We start from the raw sequence: 17,422 nt of genomic DNA, 5'->3' as shown, positions 1-17,422 counted from the left end.
AGTCCCAGCTACTTGGGAGGCTGAGGCAGGAGAATCGCTTGAACCCAGAAGGTGGAGGTTGCAGTGAGCCGAAATCTCCCCACTGCATTCCAGCTTGGGCAACAGAGCGAGGCAACGTCTAAAAGAAAAAGAGACAAAAACAATAATTTCTTTCTTAACAAGTGATCCTGAGGAGCGAATGTGAAATAATGGGTCGTGCCCAGCACACAGTAGGTGCCCCTAAAGTCTGTGTCTCTCCTCCCCAAGCCCCAGTGGCCAGGGAGAAAGGAAACAAAGTCAGTATCCATCCCAGCTGTTTATTGAAAAGGAAGGTGGGATGGGAGGGGTGCAGGATGAGGAAGGGGGCGTGAGGCACAAGAACAGTAGGGTGTTCCCTGGTGGCGGCGGCCTGAGGAGCCCCCAGGAGGCCCTTCAGGCTAGTGGAGACTGAGCGTGAGAGTTAGGGAGGGGAGGGGAGCCTTGAGCGCCGCTCTCCGGCTGTATCGGAGCTCCCTCTAGTGGTACAGAAGAGACACGACGCCTCCAGCAGGGAGGGGCTGGTGCCTCCAAGAGGGCACATTTATTATCAGGGTCACAGTCAAGACTTGTGGGCTAGGTTTCTAGGTGGGTAGACTTCCAGAGGCAAAGACAACCCACTTCTCCTGACTCCCCTCCCCGGCTCCTAGAGATCATTTAAATCCATATCCAAAGTAAATCCGGAGCCACCTGAGAACATCAGGCCTCCAGCCAGTCTTTCTGAGCCAAATCTGTCCCCCACCCTGTGGACCCTCGGGGAACCAGGAAGGTGCGGGACTGGCTCTGCCCCACCTGTAGCACAAGAGCTGGCCCAGGAGGAAGATGAAGATGTGTTTCTAGTTCCTGCATGCTACTTTGTTGTGTGACCTTGGACATGTCATCTTCAGCCTCCTTCACCCACCTCACCTATCAGCTGGGGCTAGTAATTGCCAATGGTGGCTGGGCTGGGGGGCTCTGATGCCAAGAGGCAGGTAGAAGACACACTGTGAGGGGCAAACATCCTCACACATCCTGCAGGGGAAGTCCAAGTGAGCATCTGGGACACATTCATGCTGAATGACCCCCACCCCTTCATCTGTGTCTATGGAGGGCAGTGTGTGCCCTCAAGCCTGGGGAGAAGAGGAATCTAGCCCAAAGCACTCATGGTAGAGAGGCAGGAGCTGATGGCTTGAAAAGGCAACGGGCTTGCCCAAGGTCATTCAGAGGAAAGAGTGGGAACGGGTTGAGGGAGATGTTTTCTGCCCCTGAGGGCCTTGGGCAGAGGGTGTGGATGGGAAGTTTGGGGAAGACTTGAGGAAGGCTGGCATCTCAGATGAGTTGGGGCCCCACCCCTGGGGAAGGAGCACTGGGATTTGAGCTCCAGACTTGACCTGGGGTTGGGCTCTAAAGGGACCGTGCTGAAAGGGAGAAGTTGGGGAAACACTGAGAGAAGGTTGTGGTAAAAAGGGGGAAGGTTCCGGAACCCAGATCTGTCTCCTCCTTAGGCCATGTGGGTAGCTCAGGAGTCCCTCTTGGGCTGGATGGTCTGCAAAGAAGATTGCCCAAAGGGGCTGACGGGTGACGAGAACCATGACTGGCCACTGGCATCGTGGAAGATGGGGGAAAGCTGCTGGTCTGGCTCGTCCCTGAAGACCTCCATGTGGCTGTCAGCTTCAGGGTCCAAGGGTTCTGCCTTGGTGTCCTGTCTTAGCCAGCCCATCATGACCCAGAAGAGGCAGATGGCAAGCAGAACTCCAGCCGCCCCACAGAGTGCTATGCCTGCCAGGCGGCAGGTGCCCAGGGCCTGGTTGTAGTCGGCTGCCCGCTGATCCAACACCAGGAACTCACCTTCACCGATGCCCTCTAGCTTGGGGGGCACCGCATAGCCAGTGGTCAGAGCCGCCACACCCAATAGCATAAGCAGGATCCCCGAGGACAGGCTGATCTGAGGGGAAGCAGATAGACCAGGAGGCAGTCAGGGTCAGCCAGGGGCCCCTGGCCAAGGGATCATGTTGGATCTTCAGCATACTTAAGGGTAACCCCTTGATCCAACCTTAGGAGATGGGAATCACAGAACATACTTGCTGGGGTCTAACTGACAGGAGGCATAAACAGTGAAGTTCTACTTGGAATCCTGAGGCCTGTTAATTTCCTTCCCAGCTCCCACCCAGCACTGGGTTTCTCCAGCCAACCCTGCGTTTCCCTCCGTCATGATTTGGATCGCAACTCATCTCCTTGTCCTTTCTACCTTCTCTGTCTCTATTGGATTAACTCCTATGCACCATCAGATCTCATCTCAAACCTCACCTCCTCAGGGTGGAGAGCCCAGGGCTGACTCAGATCCCTTGCTTTACTCTGCACAAACTCTGCACCCATTCATTCTTCAATACATTTACCATTGTGCACACTTGCACATGTATTTTGGTTGCGATGTAAGTGATGTCTGCCTCTCCCACTGTACTGAGAGCCCCATGAGAGCAGAGGCTGTGCCTGTTTTGGCTCCCTAGGAGTCTTCTGTGCCTAGCATGTGCTAGCACAGAGCAAAGGCTGAATAAATGTTTGCTGAATGACTAAATGAACCACAGCTAAGAGAGTTCCTCAAAGTCAGGGACCATGACTTTTTCATTTATTTATTTATTTATTTCGAGATGGAGTTTCGTTCTGTCACCCAGGCTGGAGTGCAGTGGTGTGATCTCGGCTCACTGCAACCTCTGCTCCTGAGTTCAAGAGAGCCTCCTGCCTCAGCCTCCTGAGTAACTGGGACTACAGCCACATGCCACCACACCCAGCTAATTTTTGTATTTTCAGTAGAGACAGGATTTCACTGTATTGTTCAGGCTGGTCTCAAACTCCTGACCTTGTGATCTGCCTTCCTCTGCCACCTAAAGTGCTGGGATTACAGGCCTGAGCCACCACACCTGGCTGGACCATGTCTTAAATTCTGTGTTCCCAAGAGTCTAGCATAGTGCTTGGCAATAAGAAGATGCTTAAGAAATTTAAATACACACTAATCTTTCCTTGGAAGTCTTTCTTGATCGTTTCCTCTCCTGGTGTTCTCTGCAGACCTGACCTGAAGTTATGTAAGTTGGCCTCTCTGCACAGGTTGGCACCTTACCTCCTCACTAGAGTGAAGTCCTTTGAAAGCAGAAGGAGGGACCCTCTGCCTCAGTCTCCCGAGAGTATTTAGCACACAGCTATGCTCATCAAAGGGACTCAGCTCATTGCCCCCTCTACACCTTGACCCATTGGTGCACCCTGGCTGACTAGTCTCCTTGGCTGTTATGGAAATCAATTCTTCACATTTTTTCACTGCCCTGGCAAGGTACCCCAGTCTATCATTGGGAAGCCACAGTAAGATTTAAGTGAAATGAACCTCACTTCCTGCCAGTCAGCATATTCCATTTATTAACCATAGTGATTAGTTCCAGGCTGGCAAGTGACCCAGTGAGAGCCAATGCAATGTTTGTCAGGACTTCTGGAAATGAAAAGCACTGTTTCTTTTCATGTCTCTTGTAAATGGTGTTTTAAATTTCTGGCTATGCTGAATCTTTTACCTCTTCATATAAATGATAGAGTCAGTTTGTTGATGTCCACAAAATAACTTGCTGGGGTTTTGACTGGGATTGCACTGAATCAATGATCAGGTTGGGAAGAACTAACATCTTGACAATATCGAGTCTTCCAATCCATGAACATGAACTATTTTTTCATTTATTTAGTTCTTGGCTATCTTTCGAGTTTTGTAGTTCTTCTCATGTTGCAGATATTTTGTTAGATGTACATGTAAGTATTTCTTTCTTTTTTGGTGCTAAAGTAAATGGTAATATGTTGTTAAATTATTTCTATTTTTCTTTCTCTCTTCCTTTTCTTTCTTTCTTTCTTTTTTTTTTTTTCTTTTCTTTTTTTGACAGGGTCTTGCTCTGTTGCTCAGGCTGGAGTGCAGCGGCATGATCATGGCTCATTGCAGCTTCAACCTCCCTGGCTCAAACGATCCTCCTGCCCCAGACTCTGGAGTAGTTGGCATCACAGGCCCAACCCACCACATCCAGCTAATTTTTTATTTTTAGTAGAGATGAGGTCTCACTATGTTGCCCAGGCTGATTTTGAATTCCTGGGCTTAAGCAATCCTCCTGTCTCAGCCTCTCCAAGTGCTGGGACTACAGGTGTGAGCCACTACCCTTGGCCATTTTTTTTTTTTTTTTTTTGAGACACAATTGTACTCTTGTTGCCTAGGCTGGAGTGCATGATCTCTGCCCACTGCAACTGCCATCTCCCGGGTTCAAGTGATTCTCCTGCCTCAGCCTCCCAAGTAGCTGAGGCTACTTACAAGTATGCAACACCATGCCCGGTGAATTTTCTACTTTTAGTAGAGATAAGGTTTAACCCTGCTGGCCAGGCTGGTGTTGAACTCCTGACCTCAGATAATCCACCCGCCTTGGCCTCCCAAAGTGCTGGGATTACAGGCTATTATTTTTTTCTGAAGGAAATACCGCCGAAAATGTTGACTTCCCTTGGATGGTGTGGGGCTAAGATCTGAGGGTCCACACAGTAGTGGCTATTTGGGGAATATGTGGGAGAGTCTGAAGCTTACAGGCTACTAGGGTGGGGGCACCATGAGGAGCCCAAAGACTAAGAAACCTTGCAAAGTCCTTGGTGTAAAGGTTTAAACTGCCAGATCAAACTTTGCCTGGATGTATGAAACCTTCGGTCTCTTCTAAAAAATGAGCAATCTCTTCTCTTCATTATTATTTATTTATTTTGAGATGGAATGTCGCTCTTTCACCCAGGCTGGAGTGCAGTGGCACAATCTCAGCTCACTGTAACCTCTGCCTTCTGGTTTCAAGCGATTCTCCTGCCTCAGCCTCCCAAGTAGCTGGGATTACAGGCGCCTGATACCACACCTGGCTAATTTTTGTATTTTTAGTAGCGATGGTGTTTCACCATGTTGGCCAGGCTGGTCTCAAACTCCTGACCTCATGACCCGCCTGCCTCAGACTCCCAAAGTGCTAGGATTACAGGCAAGAGCCACCGTGCCTGGCCCCTTTTTGTATTTTTACAAAATAGAGACAGGGTTTCGCCATGTTGACTGGGCTGATCTTGAACTCCAGACCTCAGGTGATATGCCCACCTCAAGCCTCCCAGTGCTGAGATTACAGGCATGAGCCACCACGCCTATAATTATTTACATACAACAAATATATAACTAAATTATGTAAATAACTTGTATGTAAATACAAATACAATGAAGGCTCCCTTCTTTATTTAAACCCATTGGAGTTGGGTTGCTTCAATGTGCGACTCCTAACTATTACATTATCTCTTTTTTTCATCTGAGCCTCAAATTCAGACTCATTTCCTCCATCAAGGCAGAAGAATCACAGGAGTTGCTCATCTGGCCTTACCTTCCAACACAGTGAGGGCCAGGGCTGGCGTGGGCACAGGACCGGAGGTCCCTCAGGGTCGTCGCTGAAAGCAGTGCCTGCACAGTCCTCATAGAACAGGTGCAGGTAGGAGCGGACCCCATACCACTTGCCATCCTCCACGTTGGGGCCACGGCTGCAGCCGCAGGAACGATTGAAGTTCAGCATCGTGGATCCCTGTGGAGCAGGTAAGGTGCAGCTGGCAGAGGGAGGGATTAGTGGGAGCTGCTCATGGTGACCTTCATAAGCCCCCATATCTTTGTGTCCCACCTGCTTCTCCTCCCACTCGAGACACCCCACACTCAGCACAGTCTGGCCTTTTGGAATCCCAGCCTGTCCTTCCCGAAGCACACTGTGAATGAACCAATGCACTGAAGGGTTTAGCTCAGTGCCCAGCAATTGGAGGTGTCAATAAATGTGCATGTTTACTCTGGAGGCCACCCAGTACCTGGGACTGTGGGCTCTGGAGCCTGACCACCTGGACTGGAGTCGTGGACACACTGCGTCCTGGATTTGTGACCTTAGACAAGTGCTTCCACTTTTCGGGGTCTCAGTTTCCTCATCTGTAAAACAGATCTAATAATCATACTTGTTTCGCACAGTTATTGTGTCTAGTGCTGTGAAACAGTAGCTGTTGTGATTAGTACAGTAATTTTTTTTTTTTTTTTTTTTTGAGACAGAGTCTTGCTCAGCTCACTGCAAGCTCTGCCTCCTGGGTTCAAGCGATTCTCCTGCCTCAGCCTCCCGAGTAGCTGGGACTACAGGTGCATGGCACCACACCCAGCTAATTTTTGTATTTTTAGTAAAGATGGAATTTCACCATGGTGGCCAGGATGGTCTCAATCTCTTGACCTCATGATCTGCCCACATTGGCTTCCCAGAGTTCTGAGACTACTGGCGTGAGCCGCTGAGCCTGGTCCTAACTTTTTTGTTATTACTTCCATCTTGAACTTTTTAGGCTCCATGTCTGGAGTGACAGAGGCTCATCCTCTGCTCTCCTTCGGACACCCTCCTGGGGATAACTGTCATGGCTGACACTTGTCCAGTTGGGCTGGAGTTCTCAAGCTGCAAGGCTATAAAAGGTCCTCGCCAGGACTGAAAGCCTCTAGATTTCAAGAAATTTTGACTCCACAGGAAGTGAAAGTCGGGGACCCTCAGGATTAGAGGCTCTTAGGCTTAAGGGCTGTTAGATTTCCAGAGAAACCTATCAAAGATCACTTTTTTTTCCCCCACAAAAGTGGACGCAGGTCTTGGGAGTGGAAGGTACTTGGGTTTCCACATACAGGTTTGGCCCAAAGCAAGCCAGGAAGTGCTGGGGGAGGACTGGGCTTTTATCCTCGTCTCCATGATGACCCTCAGCCTTCAGTAACAGCTCCTACAAAATGAAACAATGTGCTTGCTCCAAAGGGTGAGATAAAGGTCCTGCCAGCTCCCTCTCACTTCCAATCGGATGTGGTCCTCAAATCCCTGCATAGAGAAACTCACCAAAACAGCACAGAGAAACACACAGACACATGCTCACAAAGCACACAGAGAGGTACCCAGATAGGTACGACACACACACACACACACACACACACGCGCGCGCGCGCGCGCGCGCGCGGTTGGAGGTTCTGCTTGGACTACAAGGCGCACAAGATTGCTGTCAAGAAAGTCTGTACATAAATCGTGGCTCTTCACCCTCCTCACTTACAATTCAGGGAAAAGAAGAGCGTGTCTGAAAAAAGGAAGAAAAATAACAGCAACAAAAGCCAAGACAGAGAACGGAATAAGGCAGAGACTAAAAGCGAAGGACCCTCGGAGGAAGAGGGCGAGAGGTCTGGAGGGCAGGGCTCTCCGGAGGAGGTGGGCGGGGCGGGCTCTGCGGAGGGTGCGGCCAGCGCCGTACCAGCCCCGGCGAGGCGCTGGGGAGGTCCAGGTGGAGAGAATAAATGGGGCCTGGGGGCGGTAGGAACCTTAGTGCGGAGACCATTATTAAAGACCGCAGGTGAGGAGGCGTGGAGGGGGCTTTGGAACTGTTGGCCTGGGTCATCTCCTCCACTCCAAATATATGTAATCGCTCAGTCCCGCTGGTACTGGAAAAGGAAGGTGACCTTGACAGTGTCTCCCCCTCGGCCTGGCCCCTCCCTCTCCCGTTTTTGGGCTGCAGGGAGTAGGTCTAGCTGGCCGGGGACGGGGCAGGGAGGAAAGGAGGAGTTGCTGAGGACCCGGCGCAGGTACCCGGGACGAGGGTTGCCATGGAAACCGCTAGGGTGATGTCCCTAGCCGGGAGCGGGGAGGAGCTTGGTGGGAAGGGAGCTGGAAGAGGAGCGGGCTGCGTTGTCCGACGGGGGAGACTGCGGCGGAGGAGGCAGGGGCAGGAGGCGTAGATGAAGGTGACAGGCGCCAGGGCCCAAAGACGGATGTAATCTGTCGCCTCTGCGCGGCCTCATTCAGTTCTCCTTCCCAGGCCCTCAGACCCGCCCACTACAGCGCCCAGCGCTGCCCAGGCGGGGAGAAGGGGCGCCCTGCCGAGGGGTGTAGGCCAGGGAAAGCAGGCCACTTCCCCCTCCGTTTCCCCACCCACACCATTCTCTGACAGGACCACAGATCCCCTGGTCCACACTAACTGCATCCTTTCCCCTAGAGAGAAACTGAGGCAGAGAGGGGTAGGAGTGGGTTTTTGGTTTGAAGAGTTGGCGCGGGGTGGGAAGGTTGTTCTTCGAAGCATCTACGCACTCTATCAACCCTGAGGTATCTAGGGGCGAGGGGGCTGGTGCTATCTCTCCTCCCTGCTCCTTCCCTGGGACCCCCACCTCCCAAACCCGAGGCTCAGGCGCAGCTGTCCAGTCCCAGGCGGGACACGGCCCGGGCTGGGGCTGCAGGCAGAGCGCGGGGATTCTCCAGGGGATGGGGCTGGGGTCGGGCCGCGCGTGGAGCAGGGCTAAGCTCACCTCTCTGGCTGCAGTCTCCGCCCAGCTAGCGGGAGCCGGCGCGGGAGCCGAGCAAAAGCGGGCTCAGTTCGCGCCTGCGCCGCAGCTCTGGGCGCGGGTGACACGGGGGTGGAGGGGGGCGGGGGGGCGTCGGCCCGCCGCAGGTGCTGGCTCTGCAGACAGCGGCCCCTGCAGCTCCCCCAGCTCCTGTCCCCTTCCAGACTTCCCTTCTCTCTCTGAGACCCCGGATCCCTCATAGAGACCCCTCGGACTCCCTGGGCCCCAGCCCTTCAAAGCTCCCATCACCCCCGCAGTTCCCCATCCCTCTCATGGAAGACCCATCCCCTCACTGAGCCTTCATCTCCTCGCTGTACCCTCAGTCCCTTCTCTGGGTCTCCTTCCGCCTCATGAAGTCCTAGCCCAGGTACAGAAACGGCATCTCCTCGCTAAACCCCGCCCCCATCACAGAGTCCTATCTCCCGGCTCCTACTGGGAAGTCTCCTCCCACTCGCCTTGAGAGCCTCTAGTCTCTCTGAAGCCCTCCCTTCTCACTTAGTTCCCATCCTCTTTTCACCCTCTTTACCTCTTTGAGTCCCTACCCCTCCCTGGCACAGGATCAGCCCTCCTACATTGAGAAGGGAGTTTGGCTGGGGGCAGTGGGTTGGGAGAAAAATGACTTCCACTTTGGAAGGAGCCAATGACACAGCCTCCCTTGTTCTCTCCTCCCCTAGCCCCAGTTATGCCCTGGGCAGTGTGTGCCCACTGCCCGTCTCCCTGGAGAGCCAGCTGGTGCCAGGCATCTGCATCTACTTGACGCCCTGCTATGAGCTGTCAGCTTTGGTTCTGTCCCACATTTGCTGTGTGACCTCGGGAAAGTCACTGTGCCCCTCCAACCTTCATCAGGCACCCTTGCATGAACATGCCTTCATGTCTTGAGCATCCGTTCTCTTTCTCCTTGTGTTAGAGGCTGGGGACACATGAATGAATGAGCTTTGCAAGATGGGGCCATGTCTTTCTTTCTATCTTTAATTTTAATTTTAATTTTTTGAGAAAGCCTCTCACTCTGTTGCCCAGGCTAGAGTGCAGTGACATGATCACAGCTCACTGCAGCCTTGATCTCCCAAGGCTCAGGTGATCCTCCCACCTCAGTCACCTGAGGAGCTGGGACTATGGGCATGCACCACCGTGCCCGGCTAATCTTTTGGATTTTTAGTAGAGTTTCACCATGACACCCAGGCTGGTCTTGAACTCCTGAACTCAAGTGATCCACCTGCTTCAACCTCCCAAAGTGCTAGGATTATAGGCGTGAGCCACCACGTCTGGCCAAGGGCAGCCACATATTTCTTGTTCATATTGTATCTGTGCACCTCCCATAGTGTGTGGCACTGAGTAGGCAGCCCGGTAAATATTTACTGAACACAGTCTATTAATAGTAGCAAACATATTATGCTCATTATGTGCAAAGTGTTTAAGTGCTTTATATGTACTATTTAATACTCATTTAAGAGAGAGAGAGAGAGAGAGAGTGTGTGTATGTGTGTGTGTGTGTGTGTGCACACGCGCGCGCGCACGCGCACGTGTGGTGGGAAGAACTCTTGCAACTCAAAACTAAAGGCCCCAAATCATGACAGGAGGTAGCATTGGAGAGGCAGGCAGAAATGAGACCCTGTGGGGCCTCATAAGCCAAGGTGAGGAGTTTGAGCTTCAACCGAAGAGTAGTGGGGAGCCATGGAAGGGTTATAAAGAGGAGTCGGATGTGATCTAATTTCCACTCTGAAAAGACATCTGGCTGCTGTCAGGAGAACAGCATGTTGAGCACAGGAGTGACAGCAAGGGATCAGTGAGATCAGAGATGACGGCGTCTTGGCCTGGTGCAGAGAAATGAAGAGACTCAAGATATATTCGAATGTAAAATGAACTACAGGAATAGCAACAGATTGGAAACAACCTGTGGTGGTTTTAAAATATGGCTACAAATTCTTCAGCACTCCTCTATAGAGAGGTGGGATCCTTGTACCCTCTCTGAATCTTGGGTGAGCTGATGACTGCTTCAAGCAATGGTGGAAGTAATGCTCTGACTTCTAAGGCCAGGACATAAAAGTATGTGCAGCTTCTGCTAGAACTCTAGCTCTTGGAGCCCTGAGGCACCATGCGAGAAGTTTGTCTACCTAGGGGCTGCCATGCTGTGAGGATGCCAAGACCACTGGGAGAGGCCACATGAAGCCACCAGTCCCAGCTAAGCTTAGCCTTGAGTCATCCCTGTTCAAGCATAAGACAAGTAAGTGAAGATAATCCAGATGAGGCTGGGCATGGTAGCTTACCTCTGTAATCCCAACTCTTTGGGAGGCCAAGGCGGGTGGATCACCTGAGGTCAGGAGTTTGAGACCAGCCTGGCCAACATAGTGAAATCCCACCTCTACTAAAAATACAAAAATAGCAGGGCATGGTGGCATTTTTTGTAGTGGTAGGCTCTCACTGTGTTGCCCAGGCTGGTCTCAAATTCTTGGGTGTAAGTAATCCTCCCACCTTTGCCTCCCAAAGTTCTGGGATTATAAGCTTGAGCCACTTGAGCTGGACCCATACCTAAAAAAAAAAATTTTTTTAGACGAAGTCTCACTCTGTCTACAAGGCTGGAGTGCAGTGGTGTGATCTTGGCTCACTGCAACCTCCACCTCCCGGGTTCAAGCAATTCTCTTGCCTCAGCCTCCTGAGTAGCTGGGATTACAGGCGCATGCCACCACACCCAGCTAATTGCTGTGTTTTTAGTAGAGACAGGGTTTCACCATGTTGGCCAGACTGGTCTCGAACTCTGGACCTCAGATGATCCACCTGCCTCCCAAAGTGCTGGGATTACAGGAGTGAGCCACTGCACTGGGCCCCACATCTGAAATCTTTAACTACAAGGTCCCACACTCTGACTAGAGACTTCCTTCCTTTTCATTCTTGGACTTCATTGAGCTCCTCAGGCTGGAGTTCCTGCATCTTTCCCAGATCCATCTGCTCCCTTCCTAGCAGCCCTGGCATCCTTCCCCGCTGAGCTGGGATCCATCCTGAGGTTCACCGTGGGATCTGCTCTCCCCACTTCTATCTGCATCCCCCTTCGCCTCCTCTTTCTGCCCTACCTATCCAGGGAAATTCCAACCCAGGGGCTGGGATACCAGCAGCCTTCTTCTTCACTCCCACTTCTGACACTGCCAGAGAAAATCACATCCATTTAGATGGTTGTCTCCATAGGTCATGACCTCAGAGCCATCAGAGCAAATTCAGATTCTCTGCATCATGACTGAGTGGCCTCATGCAGTGACTTACTCTCCCTAGACCCAGTGTTTATCATCTGTAAAATGAGAATTATCATAGTTCCTATCTCATAAGGTCATTGGGAAGTTTAATTATCCTGGCATATAATAAATGCTCAATAAATGATATCCATCATTATCACCATATTATTTATTTACTTATTTTTTGAGACGGGCTCCTGCTGTTTTGCCCAGGCTAGAGTTTAAGGCTACAATTACAGCTAACTGCAGTCTTGACCTCCTGAACTCCAACGATCCTCCCGCCTCAGCCTCCTGAGTAGCTGGGACTACAGGCAGGTGCCACCATGCCTGGCTAACATCATATTATTGTTGGTTCTGTCAAATCTTCACTATTCCTTTTTTAAAATTATAGTAGAATACACATAACAAAATTTGCTGTTAGTGACTTGTATTACATTCACAATGTTGTACCGTCATCATCACTATCTATTCCAGAATAATTTCATCACCCAAAAAAGGAAACTCATTAAGTAAGAACTCCTCATTCCTCCCTTCCCCCAGACGCTGGCAACCACTAATCTGTTTTCTGACCCTATGGTCTTTGTTTTTGCCAACTCCACATCCACTGCCCTTTCTTACAGTAACAGTATTTCAATTTCCCTTTAGGGAACCTCTTCGAGCAGGCTCTCAGTCCAAGAGGTTTCTCTGGGTTACTCACTGCAAGCCACCCAAAGGGTAATCAAGTAACCAGCCAATCAGGGACACTCCAGTGGGTTCAATAAATGACATATTACCCAACTCGGGGGAGGGGAATCAACATAAGGGCTTTTCCTGGGACTACAGGGAGAGAGAGATTCTTCTCCCAGCAGTTATATTTGAAGTCTGTGGCCATTTTGCTACCATATAGGGAAAAATCTGCCTGACACTGAAGCCAACACAGATGAGGGAAGAGCCAAGCAATGAAGAGATAGATACTGAGCATCTGGATCCAGCCATGCCTGAAGCCAGTGTCCCTTGATTTCTCAATTATGTGAGCCTTTATATTCCCTTTATTTGAAGCCAGTTCAAGTTTAAAAGTGCCACTTGCAGTGAGAAAAATTCCCTGCACTGTATCTACGGCCAAGACCTTGCCCCTGACTCTAGGCCAGTATGTCTGTACAGCGCCATTCAGCTCTGCCAAAAGCTAAGGACATCAGCTTCTCCACAGGTTGGCTTCCCTTGTCTATTTTCCATCTCTGTTAATGGGAGCATCACTCACCTAACCTATAGGCATAACAGTCAGCCTCTATCCTCTCTCTCCCTCTGTCTCAATTCCTCTCACTTCCCTTACTTCTTAGTCACCGAACCTCCATCTCTACTAAATACAAAAAATTAACCGGGCATGGTGGCACATGCCTGTAACTCCAGCTACTTGGGAGGCTGAGGCAGGAGAATAGCTTGAACCCGGGAGGCGGAGGTTGCGGTGAGCCGAGATCGCACCATTGCACTCCAGCCTGGGTAACAAGAGCGAAACTACCTCTCAAAAAAATAAAAAGGTGCTAAGCATACTAAAACCAGCAATTTATTAAAATGCTTCAGGGCAAAGATTAAGTGAAGAGTGTAGCCTTAACACCGATTTTTTAAAATTTATTTTTTTAATCTATTAAAATACTTCAAGGCTAAAATCAACTAAAGTACAAGATTGGATTTTAAAAGGCTTTGAGTGAAAAATGTCCTGTAAAACCTCTCACAGCCAAGATCACATTAGAGGTGCAGCTCTGCCACCTGTTATTCTTGCTAATTGCCATTGCATTGAGAGTGACAGCTTTGAGATAGCAAAGCAAAGGGAAAAAGCAGACTTAAGGACAATCTATTGAAAAGTATTGTAGGTACGGTTTTAGTACCATTAACTACAGTCAAATGGATAAGAAACCTAAGTTTTGTTTTGTTTTGTTTTGTTTTTGAGACAGAGTTTCACTCTTGTTGCCCAGGCTAGAGTGCAATGGCACGATTTCGGCTCACTGCAACCTCCACCTCCTGGGTTCAAGTGATTCTCCTGCTTCAGCCTCCCAAGTAGCTGGGATTGCAGGCATATACCACCATACCCGGTTAATTTTTTGTATTTAGTAGAGATGGGGGTTTCACCATGTTGGTCAGGCTGGTCTTGAACTCCTGAACCTCAGGTGCTCCACCTACCTTTGCCTCCTAAAGTGCTGGGATTACAGGTGTGAGCCACCATGCCCATCCAAAAACCAAAGTTTTTAAGAGAATTGTACTGTCAAAAAAATCACAAGCCTGAGCAATAAAGCCTGTGAGGCCAGGCACCTGTAATCCTAGCACTATAGGAGGCTGGGTGTGGGTGCACTGGTTGAGCCGAGGAATTTAAGACTAGCCTGACCAACATGGCAAAACCCTGTCTCTGCAAAATATACAAAAATTAGCTGGGTATGGTGGTGTGTGCCTGTAGTCCCAGCTACTTGGGAGGCTGAGGTGGGAGGTTCATCCGAGCCCAAAGAGGTGGAGGCTGCAGTGAACCATGATTGCACCACTGCACTCCAGCCTGGGCAACAACAACAAAAAAGCCCGTGACTGTTTGGGTCTGAAAATGACCCTAGTCACTTCACACCCATCAGGATGGCTACCATAAAACAAAACAGAATAACAAGTTTTGGCAAGGATGTGGGGAAACTGGAACTCCGCGAATTGTTGATAACAATGAAGAATGCTGCAGATGCTAGAGGAAACAGTCTGGGGATCCCTTGAAAAGGTAAAAATAGAATTACCACAGATTCTGGCAATTTTACTTCTGGGTACATACCCCAAAGAACTGAGGCCAGGTGCAGTGGGTCATTCTTGTAATCTCAGCACTTTGGGAGGCAGAGGCAGATGAATCACCTGAGGTCAGGAGTTCGACACCACCCTGACAAACATGGCAAAACCCCATCTCTACTAAAAATACAAAACAAAACAAAAACTTAGCCAGGTTTGGTGGTGTATACCTGTAATCCTAGCTACTCAGGAGGTTGAGGCAGGAGAACCGCTTGAACATGGGAGGCAGAGGTTGTAGTGAGAGGAGATGGTGCCACTGCACTCCAGCCTGGGCGAAAGAGTGAGGCTGCCTCAAAGAAAAAAAAAGGTTGGGGGTGGTTCACGCCTGTAATCCCAGCACTTTGGGAGACTGAGGTGGGAGGATCATGAGGTCGGAGTTTAAGACTAGCCTGGTCAACATATAGCGAAACCCTGTGTCTACTAAAAATACAAAAATTAGCTGGGCATGGTGACACGCACCTGTAGTCCCAGCTACTTGGGAGACTGAGGCAGAAGAATTGCTTGAACCCAGGAGACAGAGGTTGCAGCGAGCCAAGATCGCACCACTGCACTCCAACCTGGGTGACAGAGTGAGACACGGTCTCAAAAAAAAAAAAAGAACTGAAAGCAGTGTATCTTGAAACCCGTGTATCTTGAAACCCATTTTCATAGCAACATTATTTCCAATAGCTAAAAGGTGGAAGCAACCCAAGTGTCTATCAACAGATGAATGGATAAGCAAGATGTGATATACACATACAACAGAATATTACTCAGCTTTAAAAAGGAAAGAAATTCTGATACATGCTACAACATGGATAAACCTTGAGGACATTATGCGAAGTGAAATAGACCAGTCACAAAAAGACAAACACTGTATGATTCTGCTTATATGAGACATCTACAATAGTCAAATTCATACACATAAAAAGCCCAGTGGTGATTGCTAGGAGCTAGGGGGAGGGGAAAATGAAGTGTTAGTGCATAGTGGGTCCAGAACTTCAGTTTTGCAAGATGAAGAGTTCTCAAGATGGATGATGGTGATGGTGATGGTGATGGTTGCACAACAGTGTGACTATACTTCATGTCAATAAGTTGTACACCGAAATGTGATTAAGATGGTAAATGTTATGCTATCTGTATTTTACCACAATATTTAAAAATTATCAAAATATTTTTTTTTTTTGAGACGGAGTTTCACTCATGTTACCCAGGCTGGAGTGCAATGGCGCGATCTCGGCTCACCGCAACCTCCGCCTCCTGGGTTCAGGCAATTCTCCTGCCTCAGCCTCCTGAGTAGCTGCGATTACAGGCACGCACCACCATGCCCAGCTAATTTTTTTTTTTGTATTTTTAGTAGAGACGGGGTTTCACCATGTTGGCCAGGATGGTCTCGATTTCTTGACCTCGTGATCCACCCGCCTCGGCCTCCCAAAGTGCTGGGATTACAGGCTTGAGCCACCGCGCCCGGCTCAAAATATTTTTTAATGATCCTAGGGTCCCCAACAGTTTACAGGCAGTGAGTGAGCTGAAAAAGCTGCGTATCTCCCAAGGTACTTCTGGGCTTTCTTGGCTTCCGGTCGATTCCCTGGTCTTTCCTGCTCTACAGAGCTGACCCCTGGAAGCTACTCAGCCTCCTTTGTCAGCTGGCCTCTAGCTGAGGTCACCCAAGGTGAGGCACCCACAGGAAGTTGGAAGAAAAAAGGAAGAAGCCAGCCTTTTTCTTCCCAACCTTCTCTGACTTCCCTAGCCCATCCTGACTGATACAACCCCCTCATGTAAAATAGGAGCCCCTCCTCCTTCCACTTTATCCTCTTCACTGCATGACAAGATTATCAACATTTATCTGGTTATTCATTATATGTTTCCATCTACTACAGGAGGGAAGGTACTATGTCTGTTTTATTCACTGATGAATCCCCAGTCCTTACAACAGTGCCTGGAACATAGTAGGTGCTCAACAAAGGCTTACTGCAACAGTGAATAAATTTTGCAGTCGAACGAAACACATACGAGAGAAGAGAGAAGTGCTCGTTTCAGCAGCACATATACTAAAATCAGAACAATACAGACGGCTGGGCGCAGTGGCTCACGCCTGTAATCCCAGCACTTTGGAAGGCAGAGGCAGACGGATCACTTGAGGTCAGGAGTCTGAGACCAGCCTGGCCAACATAGCGAAACCCCATCTCTACCAAAAAATACAAATATTAGCCTGGCGTGGTGGTGTTTGCCTGTAATCCCAGCTACTTTGGTGGCAGAGGCAGGAGAATCACTTGAACCTGGGAGGTAGAGGTTGCAGTGAGCTGAGGTTGCGCCCTGTACTCCAGCCTGGGTGACAGAGTGAGACTCCATCTCAGAAAGAAAAAAAAAAAAAAAGAACAGGCCGGGCACGGTGGCTCACACCTGTAATCCCAGCATTTTGGGAGGCCGAGGTGGGTGGATCACTAGAAGTCAGGCGTTCAAGATCAGCCTGGCCAATATCGTGAAACCCCATCTGTACTAAATATACAAAATTAGCTGGGCGTGGTGGCACGTGCTTGTAATCTCAGTTACTCGAGAGGCTGAGACAGGAGAATAACTTGAACCTGGGAGGCGAAGGTTGCCGTGAGCTGGGATCGGGCCACTGCACTCTAGCCTGGGTGACAAAGTGAGACACGGTCTCCAAAGTAAAAAAAAAAATTAAAAAAATAAAAAAGAACAATACAGAGAAGATTAGCATGGACCTTGCACAAGGATGACATGCAAATTTGTAAAGTGTTCCATATTTTTTGATAGCACAACAGGGTGATTACAGTCAACAATTTATTGTACATTTAAAAATAACTAAAAGAGTAGAATGCCAGGCGCAGTGGCTCACGCCTGTAATCCCAGCACTTTGGAGACCAAGGCAGGCAGATCACCTGAGGTCAGGAGTTCAAGACCAGCCTGGCCAACATGGTGAAACCCCATCTCTACTAAAAATACAAAAATTAGCTGGGTGTGGTGGTGTATACATAATCCCAGCGATTTGGGAGGCTGAGGTTGCAGAAGTTGCAATGAGCCGAGATCATGC

The 17,422-nt window shown here is 49.6% G+C and overlaps 1 protein-coding gene and 1 pseudogene across 2 annotated transcripts; one reads left to right on the top strand and one right to left on the bottom strand.

The window, feature by feature from the left end:
• Nucleotides 1–276: 276 nt before the first annotated feature.
• On the bottom strand, nucleotides 277–8,451 carry NRSN2 (neurensin 2). 2 transcript variants are annotated; one of them, XM_032295347.1, is made up of 5 exons: nucleotides 8,348–8,451; nucleotides 6,682–6,789; nucleotides 5,863–5,977; nucleotides 5,397–5,613; nucleotides 277–1,939 (listed from the first exon to the last, which is right to left on the bottom strand). In XM_032295347.1, exons 4-5 carry the CDS (start codon nucleotides 5,580–5,582, stop codon nucleotides 1,514–1,516), a joined length of 612 nt encoding a protein of 203 aa, XP_032151238.1. In that variant the 5' UTR covers nucleotides 5,583–5,613; nucleotides 5,863–5,977; nucleotides 6,682–6,789; nucleotides 8,348–8,451; the 3' UTR covers nucleotides 277–1,513. The 2 variants fall into 2 exon arrangements, with proteins under 2 accessions (XP_032151238.1, XP_032151237.1); XM_032295346.1 differs by having other exon boundaries at nucleotides 5,397–5,591.
• An 8,598-nt stretch (nucleotides 8,452–17,049) lies between these two features.
• LOC116563081 lies at nucleotides 17,050–17,139 on the top strand (annotated as a pseudogene).
• The last annotated feature ends 283 nt before the right edge of the window (nucleotides 17,140–17,422 follow it).

The sequence above is a fragment of the Sapajus apella genome, unplaced genomic scaffold (assembly GCF_009761245.1).
Source record: "Sapajus apella isolate SASKATOON/1434 unplaced genomic scaffold, GSC_monkey_1.0 scaffold33, whole genome shotgun sequence".
NCBI classification, from domain to species: domain Eukaryota; kingdom Metazoa; phylum Chordata; class Mammalia; order Primates; family Cebidae; genus Sapajus; species Sapajus apella.
The sequence above is the reverse complement of the archived record's forward strand: the minus strand, read 5'-3'. Positions and strand labels throughout refer to the sequence as shown.

Bases quoted from the DNA above. Each gene is read 5' to 3' on its own strand.
- NRSN2 (XM_032295347.1), bottom strand. From the start codon at position 5,582: ATGCTGAACTTCAATCGTTCCTGCGGCTGCAGCCGTGGCCCCAACGTG. The intron at 1,940-5,396 runs GTAAGGCCAGAT...GCTTCCCCTCAG, and splicing joins GGCCCTCACTGTGTTGGAAG to ATCAGCCTGTCCTCGGGGAT.